We start from the raw sequence: 19,431 nt of genomic DNA, 5'->3' as shown, positions 1-19,431 counted from the left end.
GATGAGTTTTGATAAATCGTTGTTGAGTAAAGATACGTTTTATTCCTTTCGAGCAACCGTCCAGGGCTTCGGCGTCAAAAAAATGTGTATTTCTTTTAATTTTAACGCATTCTATCTATAATATATTATATTATAGACTATAGAAGTATCGACCTGTTGTGTACCTCGGCGTTGGCGGGTATTATAGTGCGTACACCAGTATAATATTAGATCATTATTACCGAATGTAAACCATATAATAATATTATGCCCACAGTCAATGGAATGGAACTATATTTACCGCTGGTGGAGCGGTTTACGTATAATATAATATATAATAATAATGATATTGGTCATAGAGCAAGTGGGTGTGGGGTGATTAATAAGGTACGACGAAGACGACGGACAGCGCGCGCCACCGGCCGATCAATAACAATGCATTAAAGTAATTACATCAGTGGCTGTACAGTGTTCATGGGATGGGCGAGGGGCAAGGAAACCGAATTAAATTCGTGATGGACCATGGACGAGAACGAGCGCGCGGGCTGTTGTCACTCGTCGCCAACGTGTCCATTGTCGTGTTTTGTACGACGATAACAATATAATATAATATTAATAATAAATAATATATTATAATAATGAGGAGGAGGACGACGACGACGAGACAAACGTCCGGGGAAACAAAACGGTAGATGAGACGAAAACATAATAATAATATAAGGGCTGTACGATAGTTATATACATTTATATTAGTTATAATATAATATAGTATTATATTATTATTATGTGTACTACGATGTATAATATTAATATTATATTGTCGAGTCTCGGACCGTACGGTGGCGAAGGTCGCTGCGGTGGTTCAAAGCGAAACTCGCGTCGTCTTCTTCTGCTGTGGAGACCGACGCGTATACATAGACCGCACAATGACCGGATACCGTACTCACGTGAACGGCGGTCGACACAATGAAACAATGACGTTGTCCGTATACCATACCCATGTGTAGCCGCATAGGTATACGTCTCCACAGATAAATATTATTAAATATACTCGCGCGTTATACTGTCGATCGGCTGTTATTGCCGAGTCCACCAGCAGCTGATACGCTGTGTACACTGTACACTGTGCAGAGGCCAACGATTATTACATTCCACTCTGCACGACTCGATGATAACGTAGGTAAATATTTTGTATTTATTCTGTGGTACATTGTATACCAAAGATGTACCAATACGCAGCAGAAGCAGCCCTGCGCACGGATAATAAAATAATTATGGAGGCGCTGGGACACAAAGAACTATAATATAATACGCACGCGCATCGTCATTCGTCCGCGGCCATACTTATTACACCCGACGGGGGTGCAGCGTTCCTTCAAAGTCTGCCGGTCATATTCGCCCCAAAGACGAGTGGTATAGCCGTGGTTTCCTCACGCGGCCTTACCATTGTATACCGAACGACCGATTCAAATCTCGAAACGACCGCCACTATATTATTATTATACTTATCGACCACAACGATATTATGAACCCGCGAGAGCTGCTTATACGCGATGACGACGTTTGGTCGGCAAAAAACTCCATACATATATATAATTTTTGACATGCATAGCTGTATAGGTATAATATACGAATTACGATTGTATATTATTATTATGTATAGGGTTTAGACAGTTTAGTATTGGAACGCGATTGTGAATAATTTTTTTTCATTTTTCGTTTTGTTTTTTTTGCTCTCGAACGTGACCGACTCTTCGCCATCATAAAACGTTATTATTATTATTATCGTTCATACACGGTGCTGCAGTGTGGTATACATTATGTATCTAAATACCACTTGCAGTTACCGTTTTTTCACTTGTTTTTCGATAATCGCGCTGTTTACGAGCGTCTATCCCGAATAAAAACCGCAGACCACTCGTTGGTAATATATATAAGTCTGCAGAATGTGCATATTAAACTGATAATACATACGCCGTATAGGTAGGTACGAGAACTCACGGTTTTATTTTTAATAAACCTAATATCGTGCACACGAATATATTATAATATATAATAATGATTATGATGAAGCCATGTAGGTATATTACATGACTGCGCAACTTTTGTGGATGCGAATACAACAGCCAACAGGTATATCACATTCAGGGACGGGAATTTTGAGGGAGGTAACTGGGTGTCACACTCACTCACGTTCAATATGATATTACTACATAAGACGCTTAAACATGAGCGTAACTAGTCTGCCCTTTTCGTCACGACCATTCCACGCATAACTTTAACGAAAAAATGTTAACAATAACACATACATACTTACTTTGTATCGTGGTTGCAACTATAAAATATTATAAATATATTAGTAGCGAGAAGCGACAGTAGGACTGTATGAGGCTGGTATTGGCCAAAATGTATACATGCAGTGGCGTGGCGAGTATATTTCAAAACCTAAGCAAAGTATTTAAACAACGACTCACCCACTATCCCCTACTACACAATTTATCATTTAAAGCTGTATGCTAATTTAGAATTTTTGCTATAGGACGTCATCAATAATTTAGTATGAAAAGAATACAAGAATAATTAATTAGAAATTCACAAATTATAATTAGAAAAAAAAACAAAATAAATTTCTAGCACTAAGAAATTGCATTAGGTAAACGTCATTCACCACACCACTGAACGTATACTGTACTTATACAATGATAGTTGTAATTCTATTTTAATAGAAAATAAATAGATTACGTTATTCAAAAATTAAAATAACAACGAACGCAAAATATTTAAAAAATGTTATTAAATATTAATTGTAGTTAGTTATATCAAACCCATTGCATAGGCCCGTAATTTAATTACCTACATTCTAAACCGGAGCAAAACTAAAAATGTTTTGACTGTATATAGTTATTAAACCGTTCAATACCCTAAAAATAGGGGAAGTATACTAAATATATAATAATATAATATACCCTATTCGTACACATATTATTTCATAAGGTTATATTATGAAGGTTTTTTTCTATGTATATTGTATAATAATATGTCCAATATAAATTATAATATATGCAAATCAAAAGTCCTTCAAGAAAAACATTTCCGAAACCCTATTGATATCGTAATAATTGATAAAATTGGTATATATAAGTATATTAAATCATCTCAACTCGTCCGGGGTTCTTCAATAATATGTAGATAACACACTAACACACGATTCGCGGCAGGCGTACGATCGCGGTGTATATTATAAAAATATCTGAATAGCATAAAGATATACCGCAATAACTATATACGAAATAATTGTGCAAATTACAACGTGACTGCATCAGCTGTCGGCGGCTAATATAGTTTTTTATAATACATCACGGAGCAATTATAATGTATTGTTCACGAATCGATTTCGCCGAATAGACCCGAGAATACCGCGGTACCACAGATATTATATTTATATATATATATATATCATGTGACGTGTAATATCATTATTATTTATATTTATAATTCGATCCGCATCAAACAGTATCGATTGTTAATCGTTATTCATTACGTACCTAAATATAATATTATAACTGGTAGGCGTATAAGGTATAGGTACCTATATATAATTAGTGGCGTCCCTATCTCGATTTGGGGCTGGGGTGATGTGAACTCGATATAATATTATAAAATAATATAATGGTCGTGGAGGAGCGTGGTTGTGAACGCGTCCATCCCTGCACGAGGAACTTGCAAGTTGCAGAGAATGATAAATAATTTAATAGGTACTTAGTTAATAATAGGTTTAGTCGTACATAGTATATACTTTTTACTTCATGTGATTTATCCATAACCTGCTGTCCTGCTGACTATTGGCTATTGACGCTTAAAAACGAGCGAAGCGTTTCATCGGACCGTGGAATTGATTTTGGTCAGAAATAATAAATGTTTATAACTGTTATAACTGTATCGCTTGACCAAAATTTCGTGTCTCACACCATTTACTATTCGCTACCCTATATTATAATATAGAGTCATGTCTATAATATGTCATACAGATGGCCCTGGTGGTGCCATATAAAACAAAAATAGTTGTAGTAGGTATGTTTGATAATATATTGATTATTGTCTATTGGAATATGAATTAATTATAATACATAAGATTTATAATTTATAATTTATAATTCATATGTTATTATCTTGTACACAGTTTAAGATATATCTTAAATCGTGATTCTGTATGGAAATGTACAACTAACTAAACAACTGGTATTTGGTATATACGACTATACGAGTATTTGAGTACCTATAAGGCTATATTATAATATAATTATTGATAAGTGATTAGTGATTACTGATTAGATATATAATTTTGTATAATATCTTACTATTTGTTCAATATATTATATACCTACTTGTGCAGTCTGCTACACTGCTACACGTACGTCGTACGATATCATATCAACATCAATTAATATTTTTTTTTTTTTTTTTTATTGGGTAACCCGCGGCAACATAGGCCATTGGGTGTGGGGAGGGCACTGTAGGTTTTATATTGGGTAGGTTTGGTAGGTTTTATATTGGGTAGGTTGGTACACGTGTGTGTTGTGTTTGGCAGAATTTCTAATGGGGCACCCGTAGGTTTCTGCCGTGCCCCGGGGTGGGGGGATGGCGGCACTTGTTCTCCGGACACCGTGACTCAATTAATATTGTCTTATCTCATCGGAAACTTTGCAATAATTATTGTATAAGCTATCGTATTATTATAATTATTTTTAAGTAGGTAAGCCAATACTGAAAAACAGTTATACCCTACAGCCTGTGGACACAGGTTTATATTATAATTATTGCAGTACAAACAATATAATATAATAACATAGTAGGTAATAAATACTAGTTATCTAGGTATTAGTGATACTAATAATTATGTAAGTATCTACTTAAATATTTAAAAAAATAATATATTTAAACTTTAGACATTTTAAGTCTTAAATATAATAAGTTATTATATTACGTTATTTTAACTTACCTACCAATTAAAAATAATTAATTTAGTAAAAAATTCAAATTAGTGTTTTGAAAACAGTTATTCTAAACTGGTTGTTTTTATAATAAAAATATTGTTTTTCATATAATATTATAATATAAAATTTTCAGTAGTTACAGTTTAATTTTTGTATGACTATCTAGTATAAAACAATCTATTTTTAGTATTTTTATAAATATCTTCTGTCGATGGTTTTTTCATTTTTGCAATTTTTATCGCACATTTTACGGAATCTTGAGTAAAGTATAGTTAAAAACTTATATTACAATATCCGGCTCTGACATCTACCATTTAACCACTAAACCACTGATTCAAACGGTGCATTAAACTGGGCCCCAGATATTATGGATATCAAAATCAAAGTAACTATCTATATAAGTACTTATAAACGGCATAAAAATAATAATATAATAGCATAGTACCGAGCGCAAATGACTTGTTGATGTAATATACTGTTAATAATAACATTGTTTTTAATACAAATATGTACCTTAATGTCATTATCTTTAGAGGCCCCAAAATTTTCTTTTACACTGGAATCCTTGTCATGATCCGACAATGTGTATAACTGTCCAGTGTTGTTAACGTTCCCTTTATATAGGAATTCGTTCAATTCCTCGTTCCTTTAGTATAAATAGGAATTCGTTTAGTTCCTCGTTTATTTAATGTTAAAAGGAAATCATTCAATTCCTAGTTCCTATGAAAAAGGAACTCATTCTTTTCCTCGTTCCTCATGGTTCATGAGTTATCAGTTATTATCATAATTACTAATCAGAACACTAAGTCATACGCGAATAAAAAATTGGTAGTCTCGTACTCTTGTCTATTATTTTTTTTATAGGTTAAAAACATGATAAGTAAACAACATTTGTCTCCCCAAATGTTTTTTTAAACTTTTCCGAGAAGAAGAAAAGAATTATAATATTTACGTTCCTATTCCTAAAAATAAGGAATTGATTCACGTTCCTATTCCTTTAAAAAATAATGGAATTTATTCCTTCATTCGTTCCTTATCTAAAAAGGAATCGTTCCTTAACAACACTGCCGTATATGGTATACATTTATACAGTTATAAGACCCTAATAATTAGTATTTGTGCATAAACTTCTACTCAATTGTTAGTCACATATTCGTAAATAATAATAAAAAAAGACTTACAGTAACGCTTTCTACTACGTTTTATTAATTCGCCAAGCACGTAATATATATTTCTACGGGATCCGTCGTTTGTCTGCACGAGACATTCTAGGTTAAAGGCAATTTTCAAAATATGCATTCCATTTGAATATCAAACGAAACATACAAATTATATATATACACATACACACAAACAACTAAATGTGTGTTTGAGAAAGAGAGAAGAGTACGTGTGTAAGCAAATCGTTGTATACTATTTAACATTTACCATAGCTATATAATAATCGAATTAATAATTTTGACTGGCCAATGTCCATACATAAATATGTGAAATGTCTGCGGGAGCCAAACAATACTATAAATATATTAAAGTACCTTCTATAAGTTAATAAAATTTCAAACATGAAAAATAGCCCGGAGAAAATGTGCGACCAATACGTTATTACTCGTTCCCGTTGCCTCCTCAGGAACCTTTATTGCAATAATTTCGTGACACATACGATATAAATAGAAAATGACCTACTTAATACTTAATATTTTTGTTCTTTATTTTATTATTCTAAGAAAAGTAAAACAATTATAATGATAAAACAGGCGATTATTATAAGACAAAAATAATATATCGATACATATGATAAAATAATAATACATTTAAAATTAAAATCGAACGTCTTAAAAAAACGCATAACAAATAATTTTTTACGTATTTATGTGTTTTTTACTCTTACAGCTAATAACATTTAATGACCTCGAGTTAAAATTGAACTGTTGAATTGAATAAATTTATACATCATTAAGAATAACGGTATTTATCTTTGAAAACTGTATTCATTGAACACAACATATTATATTATAAAAAATAATGTAGTTGTAAGAAATTACATTCGTTAATTATAACACTGTAGTGTGTTTTTCAACTAAATAAATAATTATTTTTTTTATTTTGTATTCATCACAATAATAATCATAACGGTGTATATATAATATAATATACATTATACGCCATATCCACGGTAAACGTGTCGTGCCGTGCTTAATGTTTGCTCAATGCTCAGTAAATCATAGTAAACGTTTATAGGTACAAAAAAAATACTAAAATACTTTAAAAAAATTCTGTATTTAATCGTAACCGCCTTGTTATGCTTGTACTCGCCTAAATCTATAAACCGCGGGTTACTTAAATACCGCTGCAGTTTTAACGGTGACGGCGAGTGTTTGGAAAATATATATAATAATATGTGTATATAATTACTATTACGGCATAGATATTTCCTCGTGCATAAAGTTCGAATGTTCTGTAAAGTATTTTTTAGAATCTATACCTACAAACAATTAATGTATGATGCGGGTATTTAAATTTTTTGCATTGGGATTTGCGATTGAAATCAATTAATAATTAGTACACAAATCGTGTATGGCTTATCGACCATGATAATACACTGCGACCAAAACAGCTGCGTATCCAATAATATGATGAACGAAAAACTGGACGGTGTATGAATTAAGTCGTTATAGTATAATTATAATAATATATAGAAGTGTACTCGGCGTTACACTAGTATAATAATATGATACAGTTATTAATTTATTACGTTTTAATATGGACGAGTAAAGAGCTACTAAGTGCACCTATATATAGGTACATCCATACAGGTACCTCTGTATAATAACGTCTGCGCGTTAACTGTATAATGTATAGGTATAAATTAGGTTATAAGTTATAACGCTTCAAACCGCTATTATAAACGCGTTTCGCGCGTCCGCAGCTATATGGAGCAAAAATTCAAAATAAATAATATAAGTACCTACCTACGGTAAATTCAAAATATGTATAAATATACGGTTAAATCACTTGGAAACAAGACACTTGCAAATATTTCAAATATTTGAATCGTATACGTTCGCGGCGTAATCGTCGAGGACATCCATGATTAGTCATGTTTTATTGCTCGATAGTGAACACAGAATAATGTCGATATCGATATTCATATTAATAAATTATGTATGAGTACAGTCTGTGGTACTGGTGTAGTAGTGTAATAGTGTCAGCGGATTGCAATAACGTAATAATATGTAGATATTGCAAGTATATTATAATATATGATTGAACCGAAACCGGATTCGCATTCACATCATTCCGCCATCCCTTCAGCCGTAGTATCCATATCATACCGATTGTATCACTATCGCGGGCAACCGCAACCCGGGTGCAAATAAACCTCTGCCCATTCGGCCATTTAACGACGTTGACTTCACCATCACTCCCCAAATTCAAGGGCGATTCGGAGTCCACCCATGTGCACCGATATTATAATATGTATATATATAATAGGTATTATATAGTAATTATTATACTATAGTAATAGCGGTAATTAATAGAGTGTGAGAGGTTAGGTTAGGTCACCGATTGCCGTTTTTTTTTCTCTTCGTCGTCGTCGTCGTCGTATGTAATAGTGAAACAAACCGACTTTCGAATCGGCATAAGCGTTTAGTGCGCGTAAAGTCTCGACCCGACGAAAAGTGCTCAAAGCAGTCGCGTATTAGGTTATGTCTAAGCGTTCGCCCATCTTCATTTCCGCAGGTCCGCCATTGCGTAACAGATAACAACGCTGGACGGTCGCAACGTTCGCGTGTTTTTATTAATTATACATTATTCTCCTATCGGCGGAGATGCGCGTCGCGGATCGTGACGCGCCGACCGACGCAACGCGGGTGAACCGGGCCGCCGCCGCCGCCGCGGACGCGGGGTCTCGGCCTCGGCTATTATCGATGTTTATCCGCTGCAATGCCGCCAAAATCGTTTCGCAGGAGAAAGCCGCGAGTATAATATAATAATATTATTATCGTAGCGCCCGTATGGGTATATTTTGCACGCGCCAACAAATAACGAGTGTGTGGTGCCCCCAATTCCAAAAAACAAGTGTCGATGTAAGTCTAAGCGGACTAGGGACAAACTAGGATATACTTAGAAATAGTTTCGGGTAAAGAAATTAAAATTTTTTGAAGCTATTTTATGATTTGGTATAGTCTATAGATTATAATATATTATAACGGTTTGTACATTTTCTCCACCTGTTATGACTCAATGGAGTAGATCAAAATTCAAAGCTATTGGTATCGTCTATCTCTAAATATTATATTAAATTATATTAAGCCCATTGTACCTGTAAGGAGGCGTGCAACCGTAGTCGTGTGTTACTTTATCGTTAGGTATTGTAATAATACAAGTATATATATTTTATTTAAGTGATGGTATTTTTTATACGACTTTATTACGACACCCTTGTACCCGGTGTTGTATTATATACCTAGGTACTATAAACAGTGGTTGTAAATGCAAGTCCGTCAGACAACGTTTCTATAGCTGTTTTCTGCGGTGCATAATATACTTTTATTTTAGGTACCTGTAATATGTAATAACTAATATAAGTATATAATATTATATTGTATATAGTATGTTTAACATTAAATGTTATAATATATTGGCTGGTCGTGTTTGTTACTTTTTTTTAACTGTTAACCAAACGAGATTTTAGAGAAATTATTACAATATTATGGATTTAACTTTTACTAATTGATTATAATCGAACAATAAATTAGGCCACTGTTCTCATTTCTTTATTTCAATCTTTTATTATTATTTCTATTTTCTTACCTAACAAAAATTGTGACGCTTACCAATTATCGTAGCATTATAAGCTTATAACTCAAACAGATTTTTGGACTCAATGTATATTATAATATTATATTTAAATATAAAATTGATTGTTTATCGGTAAAATTTTACTACACTCTTACGTAAAAGTTAATATTTGGTTTTTTTCATTGTTTTGATTTCCGGTTTTATACTAGTATATATTAGTATATAACAAAACAACGTAATATATTAAAATCGTATATAGTAAAATAAACATTTATTGTACTACGTTTGCTCATCACGATCGTGTCATGTCTCATGTATGCGGAACGCAAATGAAAATTATTACCTATTGTAGCTAATAATATACCCCAAACTCTAAGGTGTATAAAACCATCTGTGTTCGTCTGGAGTTCAAAATACAGGTAAAGAATAAAAATTAAAACTAGTTATCGATTTTCTAATCCCTGTAACTAAGTATATTGTTTCATTTTGTCTATTTTAAAGTCATTATTACTTTCTAAAAACCTTTTAAAACTTAAGCATTACCTATTGTTTACGTGGTGCGAGAGCGTGAGTGTGTGTGTGTGTGTGTGTGGGCCTATTGCCTATATTCTATTTATACGATTGTCTCGCTAGTAACATACAATATTATAATATTATGCGCACTAAATATTATAATAATGCGTATTACATATTATTATTATTATTACCATTCCGATTGTTTTCCGCTTTGGGCGGGTACGCTGTATACTATTACTGCAACTATTGTCATCGTTTTCGGTATTTCTCCGCCGGTCGTTGGCTGCAAGTATAAAATAGTGGCGTACACTGCAGTATATTCAGAACATAGACTATAGTCTATAGGTACGTTTTGAAAAACGTCAACGAGGATCTGACCTAAAACCCAGTACCGCGTGTACCCGATGACTAGTTTCAATTTCTATTGCAAACTCGCACGTGATTCATAAAGTTTCACCGAATGAAAACGAACAATGTATATATATTACAAAAAATAAAAAGAAAAAAATTGCTATGAAAAAAAATAATAAATGGAAAGGAATACTCGGCTATTCCTGTTTTGTGGAAGTGCACTTTTTTATTCATATACAATATACAGGTACTAGTAGTCGCTAGTCCTACATACGTGCTACGCTGCTTCAACTCTTTCACGACGAATGTGTGTCACATTGAATATCAATCGCGTTCCGTCATGATGATGGAAACTGTATCGTTTTTCGACTCTATTTAGAGCCGCGGGGTTTCGGTTTCAATAGACCGGCACAGATACATCGAAAACCGCAGGTATCGTTGTCTATGATACTCATACCCATTAGTTTCGTGTTCAAAACCTGTCTATTTTACGTCTCAATGGTTTTGGAGCCGATATAATATAGGTGCTGCAGATAGAATTCTATTAAAGAGGTTGTACGCAATATCGCAATACGGTGGTCTCGGGCATTCGTATTTTGCATTGCAGTGAATAGAATTAGAATATATTGATTATATTCACCACGATATCGTTTTCTCGGCTGTTTTATAAATGTATCTGACGAAATTGTATGATATTCGTCCATAATAGTTTATTCATGCAATCATTACCTATGTACCTATATTTCAATCCGCAGATTATTTACAATTTATATCATTGATTTGTTGTAGGATGGGAGCTCAAAGGACTACATTGTTACAAGTTTTTCAGCATAAAGCATTCATGGGAAAACGCAGCCCAACTGTGCAACAGGTAAATTATTTTTGACCAAACAAGAATTTTATTTATGGATGATTCTTTAACTAACACATTTGTATCCTATTGTATAGGTATGGCAGTGACTTAGTATTGATTGAGTCATACACGGAAAATAACTATACTGCGTCATTGGCGAGGAGAACTCTAGGGCCAGTGGATAGAAACAACCAGAAATATTGGTTGGGATTGGCTTCGTTAGACGATCTTCGAACAAATACTTTAGAATACGCTGGTGGAGTTTTAGTGTCACAATATTCCGGTATATTTCAGAAATAAAATAACACTAGTTGATATTTATGAACCACGTTTTTAAATTTTTAATACCATTTTAGGATTTTGGTCATTGTCTCAACCCGATCCATCATCTGGAGAATGCGTTGATGTGACTGTGACTGATGAACAACAGTCGTGGGAGTTGCAAACGTGCGAATCTCTATTGCCATTTTTGTGTAGAGCTAATGCTTGTCCAACAGGTTAGATTTCTGGACAGTTTAATTTTAATGTAATTTTATTTTCACGCAATTGCAATTTGTTATTTAGGCTCGTTTCACTGCTCAAACGGGCGTTGCATCAATTCAGCATTCAAATGTGACAAGCAGAATGATTGTGGTGATTGGTCAGATGAACTGGATTGCTCTTCAAACTGCCACTATTATATGGCCAATAGCGGTGACGTAGTTGAATCTCCCAATTACCCGCACAAATATGAAGCCCTGTCTAATTGTAAATGGACATTGGAAGGCCCACAAGGCCACAATATATTATTACAGGTTTGAATAAAATTACTTGAAAAATATAAATGTATGCACATTTTTTCTAATATATTTTTTCTATTAGTTCCAAGAATTTGAAACGGAGAAATCATTTGATACTGTACAAATTCTCGTTGGTGGTCGTACTGAAGATAAGGCGGTTAATTTAGCAACCCTTTCTGGAAAAATGGACTTGAGTAACAAAATGTTTGTGTCGGCTTCTAATTTCATGATAGTCAAATTTAGCTCAGATGCTTCAGTAGAACGTAAAGGATTCAGGTAAACATTGCAATTTCATTAAATTAAATTTATTACAAAAATATTATATATTAAAATTTATTTTAAAGGGCTTCGTGGAAAACAGAACCACAAGTATGTGGTGGTAATTTAAGAGCAACAACACAACCACAACCTTTGACTTCACCCGGATTTCCTAATAATTATCCTGGTGGTTTAGAATGCTTGTACACCATCACTGCTCAAGCTGGAAGAATTATTACTCTCGAGGTATTATTTTATTTTTTGTTAAAATCATTTTTAGTTTTTAATTGTATAAAATATCAAATTTTAGATTGAAGATTTAGAATTACAACAAAACAGAGACTTTGTATTGATTAGAGATGGAGATTCGCCAAAGAGCCAACCAATTGGGCGTTTAACAGGATCGTTGGAAAACAATCCCAGGTTATTAATGTCTACCGGAAACCAAATGTATTTATACTTCAAAACAAGTTTGGGTGACAGCAAAAAAGGGTTCAAAATTAAGTACTCACAAGGTTGTAAAGCCACTATAACCGCTGCTAATGGAACAATTGCTTCACCTACTTTTGGTTTATCAAATTACCCAAGCAATTTAGAATGTCTCATTAAAATCAAGAATCCAACTATGAGTCCATTATCACTGAAATTTGATTCTTTTGTCTTACATCAATCTGATTATGTACAAGTTTATGATGGAGCAAGTACTAGTGGACTAAGACTTCATCCAAATAATGGCTTTACTGGAAGTACTCCTCCTAAGATTACACTTACAGCAGCCAGCGGAGAGATGTTAGTACGATTTGTAACAGATGCATTACACAATCAAAAAGGATGGCATGCAACGTTCTCAGCTGGTAAGATTTAATTACATTTTTTTTTGTAAAACATTTTTTATTTAATTTATATTTGTAGATTGTCCAACATTGAAGCCTGGCGAAGGAGCATTAGAATCAAACAGAGATACTGCTTTTGGAACAACTGTTACTTTCTCATGTCCTGTAGGACAAGAGTTTGCCACTGGAAAATCAAAAATTACGACTGAATGTTTAATTAGTGGCAATTGGTCTGTTTCATATATCCCAAAATGTCAAGGTAAATCAAATATTATCAAATAAAAAGTTTATACTTACTAATATAATTTTCTATATTATAGAGGTGTATTGTGGTCCCGTTCCACAAATCGATAATGGATTTTCAACTGGTTCAACTAATGTTACTTATCGTGGTCAAGCAATGTATCAGTGTTATGCAGGATTTGCCTTCCCATCCAACGAGCCAATCGAAAAAGTGTCGTGCCTTGCAGATGGGCGGTGGGAAAGATTACCAACATGTCTAGGTAAGGGAACAAATATTATTTTTGTATGTGTGAACAAATTTTTCTAATCGTTCATTTCAAAAATGTTAAGCTTCTCAATGTCCACCACTTCCGGAAACACCACATGCCAATTTTACGGTTTTAAACGGTGGCGGACGAAGTTATGGGACCATAGTGAGGTTCCAGTGTGAGTCAGGATATGTTCGGTCAGGACATCCTGTAGTACTCTGTATGAGTAACGGAACTTGGTCAAGTGGAGTTCCAGTCTGTTCTCGTAAGCTTTATTATACTTGGCACAATAACAGAGATTTGAGTGTATGATTGTACGTTGTAGGTGCTGAGTGTCTTGTGCTTCCTGAAATCCATAATGGATTCGTTATTGATCAAACTCGTAAATACTTGTTTGGAGATGAAGCTCGTGTACAATGTCATCGGGGATTCAAACTAACAGGTGGATCATCGATAATAAAATGTGGAGCAAACCAAACTTTTTCTAATGTACCTAAATGTGAAGGTAAATTCATTTTTTTTAAAATTTTTACACGATTTTTGCATTATTATTATTTTAATAATTCTTTATATTGTATTTTGTTAATTAGATGTAAACGAGTGTGCTGCTAGTCAATGTGATTTGTCATCGACAGAATGTGTCAATAACTTAGGTGGTTTCCACTGCCGATGCAAGACTGGTTTCGCACCCACAATGGAATGCAGACCCGTTGGAGATCTTGGTTTGATTAGTGGAGGAATTTCAGACGATTCTATCACTGTTTCTGGATCTGAACCTTCATTTACCAAAGAGGTAGATCTTATATTTTTTTTTGTTAAAATAATGTGTAAATTTATATAAAAATTATCCTTGTGTGTTTAGATGATGAGATTAAATACCATGCGTGGATGGTGTGGCACGAATGTTGAACCTGGTGACAACTGGGTCTTAATTGATTTAAAAGCACCAACAATAATAAGAGGATTTAGATCACAAGGTGTAATGAGAGGGTCTAACAAAATTGCATTCTCCTCTGCTATAAGGATTCAATATTCAAATAATCTGACGGATGTGTTCAGGGATTACACTAATCCCGATGGCACACCAGTGGAATTCCGCATTTTAGAACCTAGTTTGTCAGTGCTCAATTTCCCAATGCCCATTGAAGCTCAATATATTAAACTGAAAATACAAGACTACGTCGTTGCTCCTTGTTTAAAACTTGAGTTAGTCGGTTGTACCAGATTAGATTGTGTTGACATAAATGAATGTTCAGTTAACAATGGTGGATGCCAGCAAAAATGTATTAACAGTCCTGGAAGTTATGCATGTTCCTGTAATATTGGATATGAACTGTATGTAAAGAACGGAACAGCTGGATTTGTAATTAATGAATTTGAATCTGGAGAAAGAGACGGTGACGTATACCAAAGAAATAAGACCTGTGTTCCAGTTATGTGTCCCAATTTACAAGCACCTGAAAATGGTGTAGTTCTTTCTACAAAAGAATCTTATCATTTTGGAGATTTAGTGAACTTCCAGTGCAAATTTGGATACGTGATGGCTGGATCAGCATCTCTTTTATGTACATCCACTGGTGCATGGAATGGAACAGTACCCCAATGTCAATGTAATTTAAAATTAACATTGATATTTTATATCTATATAATATAACTGGTGTAAAATGCATATGAATTTTTACAGTTGCAAAATGTGTATCTCTTCCCGATGATAAGATTGAAGGTCTTAAAGTAAGTCGATTTGAAAAAGATGCAGTACTCGTGCCATTCAAAGAAAATGTTACGTTAAAATGTGAAAACCCAGGACGAACACTTCGAGGAACTGCAACTTCTGGCTTTAGACAATGTGTTTATGATCCAAAACCAGTAAGTCTAAATTAAATATTTTATAATAATTAAAACAATTGTATTTTATTTTAAAATCTTTAAAGGGTTTCCCCGAGTATTGGCTATCTGGAGCAACTCCATCATGTCCAAGAGTAGATTGTGGTGTACCAATGCCTACAGCTGGGGCTGAGTATGGAAATTTCAAAGATACGAGATATCAATCATCTTTCTTCTTTGGTTGTCAAGATACATTTAAACTTGCTGGGCAGACCGATAAGAACGATAATGTAGTGCGTTGTCAAGCTAACGGTGTTTGGGATTTCGGAGATTTAAGGTGTGAAGGTCCCGTATGTCAAGACCCTGGAAGACCTACAGATGGTTATCAAGTAGCCACTAGCTATGAACAAGGCTCTGAAGTACAATTTGGCTGTAATAAACCAGGCTACATATTAATTAATCCAAGGCCTATTACATGTATCCGAGAGCCTGAATGTAAGGTTATCAAACCATTAGGTTTGACTTCTGGTAGAATTCCAGATTCAGCTATTAATGCAACATCAGAAAGGTAAAAATATCTTTAATTAATTAATTTTTTTTTAAATTAAAGCTCATCAAAATGTGTTTTTAGGCCAAATTATGAAGCTCGTAACATTCGTTTGAATTCAGTTACTGGTTGGTGTGGTAAACAAGAAGCATTTACATATGTCAGTGTAGACTTGGGACAAGTATACAGAGTCAAGGTACATATTATATAAATATATTTTAAGTTTGTAAATAAATAATAAACATTAATATAAAAACTTTATTTTAGGCTATCCTTGTGAAAGGTGTAGTTACTAATGATATCGTAGGACGTCCAACCGAAATTCGCTTCTTTTACAAACAAGAAGAAAAAGAAAATTTCGTTGTATACTTCCCAAATTTCAATTTAACAATGAGAGATCCTGGAAACTTTGGTGAACTGGCTATGATTACTTTACCTAAATATGTGCAAGCACGATTTGTCATTTTAGGTATGTTCAACATGTTATTATTAATTAATAACATAATCGGTATCAAATGTAGATATATCAAATATATTAATTCTATGAACAATTTTAGGAATTGTTAGCTATATGGATAATGCTTGTTTGAAATTTGAACTGATGGGTTGTGAAGAACCAAAAGTTGAACCTTTATTAGGTTTTGACTATGGTCATTCACCGTGCGTCGGTAAGTTTTATAAACAAAAACATATATTATTTAAAATAAAAGTAAAAATACTAAAATAAAAAATATTTTAGATAACGAACCTCCGGTATTCCAAAATTGTCCTACTCAACCGATCATAGTACGTCGGGGACCTAATGGAATAGAACCAGTTAATATGACAGAACCAGTGCCAGTTGACAACAGTGGTAGCATTGCAAGACTTGAAGTAAAACCACAAAGTTTTAAATTACCATTCTATACGTTCCAAGACACAGCAGTAAAATATGTTGCGTTTGATTTTGACGGAAATGTAGCCATCTGTGAAATAAACATCACAGTTACAGGTAGAACTAAATAAATAATATTAAAACTCAATAACTATATTCATAACGTTTTATACTTATTCTTAGATGAAACCCCACCACAATTGAGCTGTCCACAGAGTTACGTCATTGAATTAGTGAACAAACAAGACAATTATGTAGTCAACTTTAATGAGACTCGTAGACGAATTAATGTATCAGACGCTTCTGGTGAAGTCACGCTTACATTTAACCCAGACCGAGCTTCAATTGCTATTGGAGACTTTGAAAATGTAACAGTTACAGCGGCTGATAAATTTGGAAACAAGGCTACTTGTTATTTCCAGGTAAAATTAAGTTTAAAAAAAAAAATTGATACATTTTGCATCTTATATAAAAAAAAATCCTTATTTATTATTATACCTATATGAATTGTAGGTTTCCGTACAAGCAACTCCTTGTGTTGATTGGGATCTTAAACCACCATCAAATGGAGCATTAAATTGTCTGCCGTCTGATGACAGTGGTTTGGAGTGTATAGCTACTTGCAAAGCTGGATTTAGATTTACTGACGGCCAACCAACAAAATCATTCACTTGTGAACAAAGAAGTCTATGGTCACCATCCTCTGTTGTACCAGATTGTGTATCTGAAGACACACATCAAGCTGATTACCACGTAGTGCCATCTGTAACTTATCGTGCTAATGGAGCAGTCCCGTCTTTATGTTTAAGACAATACGCTGACATTTTAAGCCAACATTATGGACCTCTTAATGATATTTTGACAGAAAGATGTTCTGCTGTTAAAGTCAACATGAATGTATCATTCATTGATACTAAACCACAACTATTAGATGAAAATTTAGTACAGGTATGATAGTTAATCTAATCAATGTATTAATCTGTACCTATATTATCATGTCGATTATTTGTATAAAAATAAAAATAATATTAAATGTATAATATGTTTCTTTTCTTTTCAGATTGATTTTGTATTAGGTGTTCTGCCAGAAGTTAGACAGCCTCAATTATACGATTTCTGTGGGTCGACTTTGAATTTAGTTTTCGATCTTAGTGTTTCATATGCTAGTGCTGCTATAGAACCACTGCTGAATATATCAGCAGTAGCTAATCAATGTCCTCCTTTGAAGGCTCTCAGATCATCCGTATCTAAAGGATTCACTTGTAATATTGGGGAAGTACTTAATATGGACACTAATCAAGTGCCTCGATGCTGTAAGAAATAATTATTTATTATATTAAGATATGAATCGAACTTATCAAACTTATGTAATTTTAGTGCATTGCCCGGCTGGAACTTATGCTGGAATCAAACAAACATCGTGTATGCCATGTGCTCGTGGGTATTACCAAGATACAGCTAGACAAGGCGCTTGTATGAAATGTCCTAATGGAACATACACTAAGGAATTAGGTTCAAAAAGTTTGAAAGACTGTATTCCTGTGTGCGGATATGGAACTTATTCACCGACAGGTCTCGTTCCTTGTCTCGAATGTTCCAGAAATAGTTATACATCAGAACCACCTACCTCTGGTTTTAAGGAATGTGTATCATGTCCACCTAACATGTTTACATACCAACCTTCTGCTCCGAACAAAGATTTTTGCAGAGGTATTAATTTTTGTCATAATTCATGTGCACGTGATAATACATTTAATGTTACAGCTAAATGTCCTCCTGGCCAATATTCAGAAACTGGCTTAGCGCCCTGCTCACCATGTCCTCCAAACCACTATCAAGCGGGAAGTGGACAAACTGTGTGTTTGGGATGTCCTACAAATACAAAAACCAAAGGCCCAGGAGCTGCAGGACGAGATGAATGTCAATCTATCGTATGCACTGAGAGCTCATGTTTACACGGTGGACTTTGTGTACCACTTGGCCATGGAATACAATGTTTCTGCCCCGCTGGATTTTCAGGAAAGCGTTGTGAAATCGACATAGACGAATGTGCTTCTCAGCCATGTTTCAATGGGGGTTCATGTATAGACCTTCCTCAAGGTTACCGTTGCCAGTGCAAAAATGGATTTAGTGGAATAAACTGCCAAGAAGAGAAATCTGACTGTAAGAACGATACATGTCCCGAGAGAGCAATGTGCAAAGATGAACCAGGGTTAAGCAACTTTACTTGTCTTTGTCGCAGTGGGTACACAGGACAAAACTGTGATATGACGGTTAGTTATAAAAAAAAAATGTTATAATTTAATAAGACTTATGAAATACTATATTG

The 19,431-nt window shown here is 34.0% G+C and overlaps 1 protein-coding gene across 1 annotated transcript in view; it reads left to right on the top strand.

Annotated features, from left to right (window-relative positions):
* The window catches only part of LOC132939847 (uncharacterized), a 52,456-nt gene that overhangs the window by 26,581 nt on the left and 6,444 nt on the right, over positions 1–19,431 (top strand). Inside the window, exons 4-27 of the mRNA XM_061007246.1 lie at positions 11,433–11,514; positions 11,592–11,779; positions 11,853–11,993; positions 12,061–12,290; positions 12,358–12,551; positions 12,620–12,779; positions 12,844–13,387; positions 13,446–13,625; positions 13,687–13,869; positions 13,940–14,122; positions 14,183–14,362; positions 14,448–14,650; positions 14,720–15,467; positions 15,542–15,723; positions 15,789–16,249; positions 16,313–16,424; positions 16,496–16,697; positions 16,786–16,896; positions 16,968–17,219; positions 17,286–17,524; positions 17,616–18,050; positions 18,163–18,415; positions 18,480–18,812; positions 18,867–19,375. Coding sequence (XP_060863229.1) covers positions 11,433–11,514; positions 11,592–11,779; positions 11,853–11,993; positions 12,061–12,290; positions 12,358–12,551; positions 12,620–12,779; positions 12,844–13,387; positions 13,446–13,625; positions 13,687–13,869; positions 13,940–14,122; positions 14,183–14,362; positions 14,448–14,650; positions 14,720–15,467; positions 15,542–15,723; positions 15,789–16,249; positions 16,313–16,424; positions 16,496–16,697; positions 16,786–16,896; positions 16,968–17,219; positions 17,286–17,524; positions 17,616–18,050; positions 18,163–18,415; positions 18,480–18,812; positions 18,867–19,375 — 6,305 coding nt within the window. The remainder of the gene's footprint in view (positions 1–11,432; positions 11,515–11,591; positions 11,780–11,852; positions 11,994–12,060; positions 12,291–12,357; positions 12,552–12,619; positions 12,780–12,843; positions 13,388–13,445; positions 13,626–13,686; positions 13,870–13,939; positions 14,123–14,182; positions 14,363–14,447; positions 14,651–14,719; positions 15,468–15,541; positions 15,724–15,788; positions 16,250–16,312; positions 16,425–16,495; positions 16,698–16,785; positions 16,897–16,967; positions 17,220–17,285; positions 17,525–17,615; positions 18,051–18,162; positions 18,416–18,479; positions 18,813–18,866; positions 19,376–19,431) is intronic.

The sequence above is a fragment of the Metopolophium dirhodum genome, chromosome 2 (genome assembly GCF_019925205.1).
Source record: "Metopolophium dirhodum isolate CAU chromosome 2, ASM1992520v1, whole genome shotgun sequence".
Classification (NCBI taxonomy): Eukaryota; Metazoa; Arthropoda; class Insecta; order Hemiptera; family Aphididae; genus Metopolophium; species Metopolophium dirhodum.
Note: the sequence above shows the minus strand (reverse complement) of the source record. Positions and strands in the feature narration are given on the sequence as shown.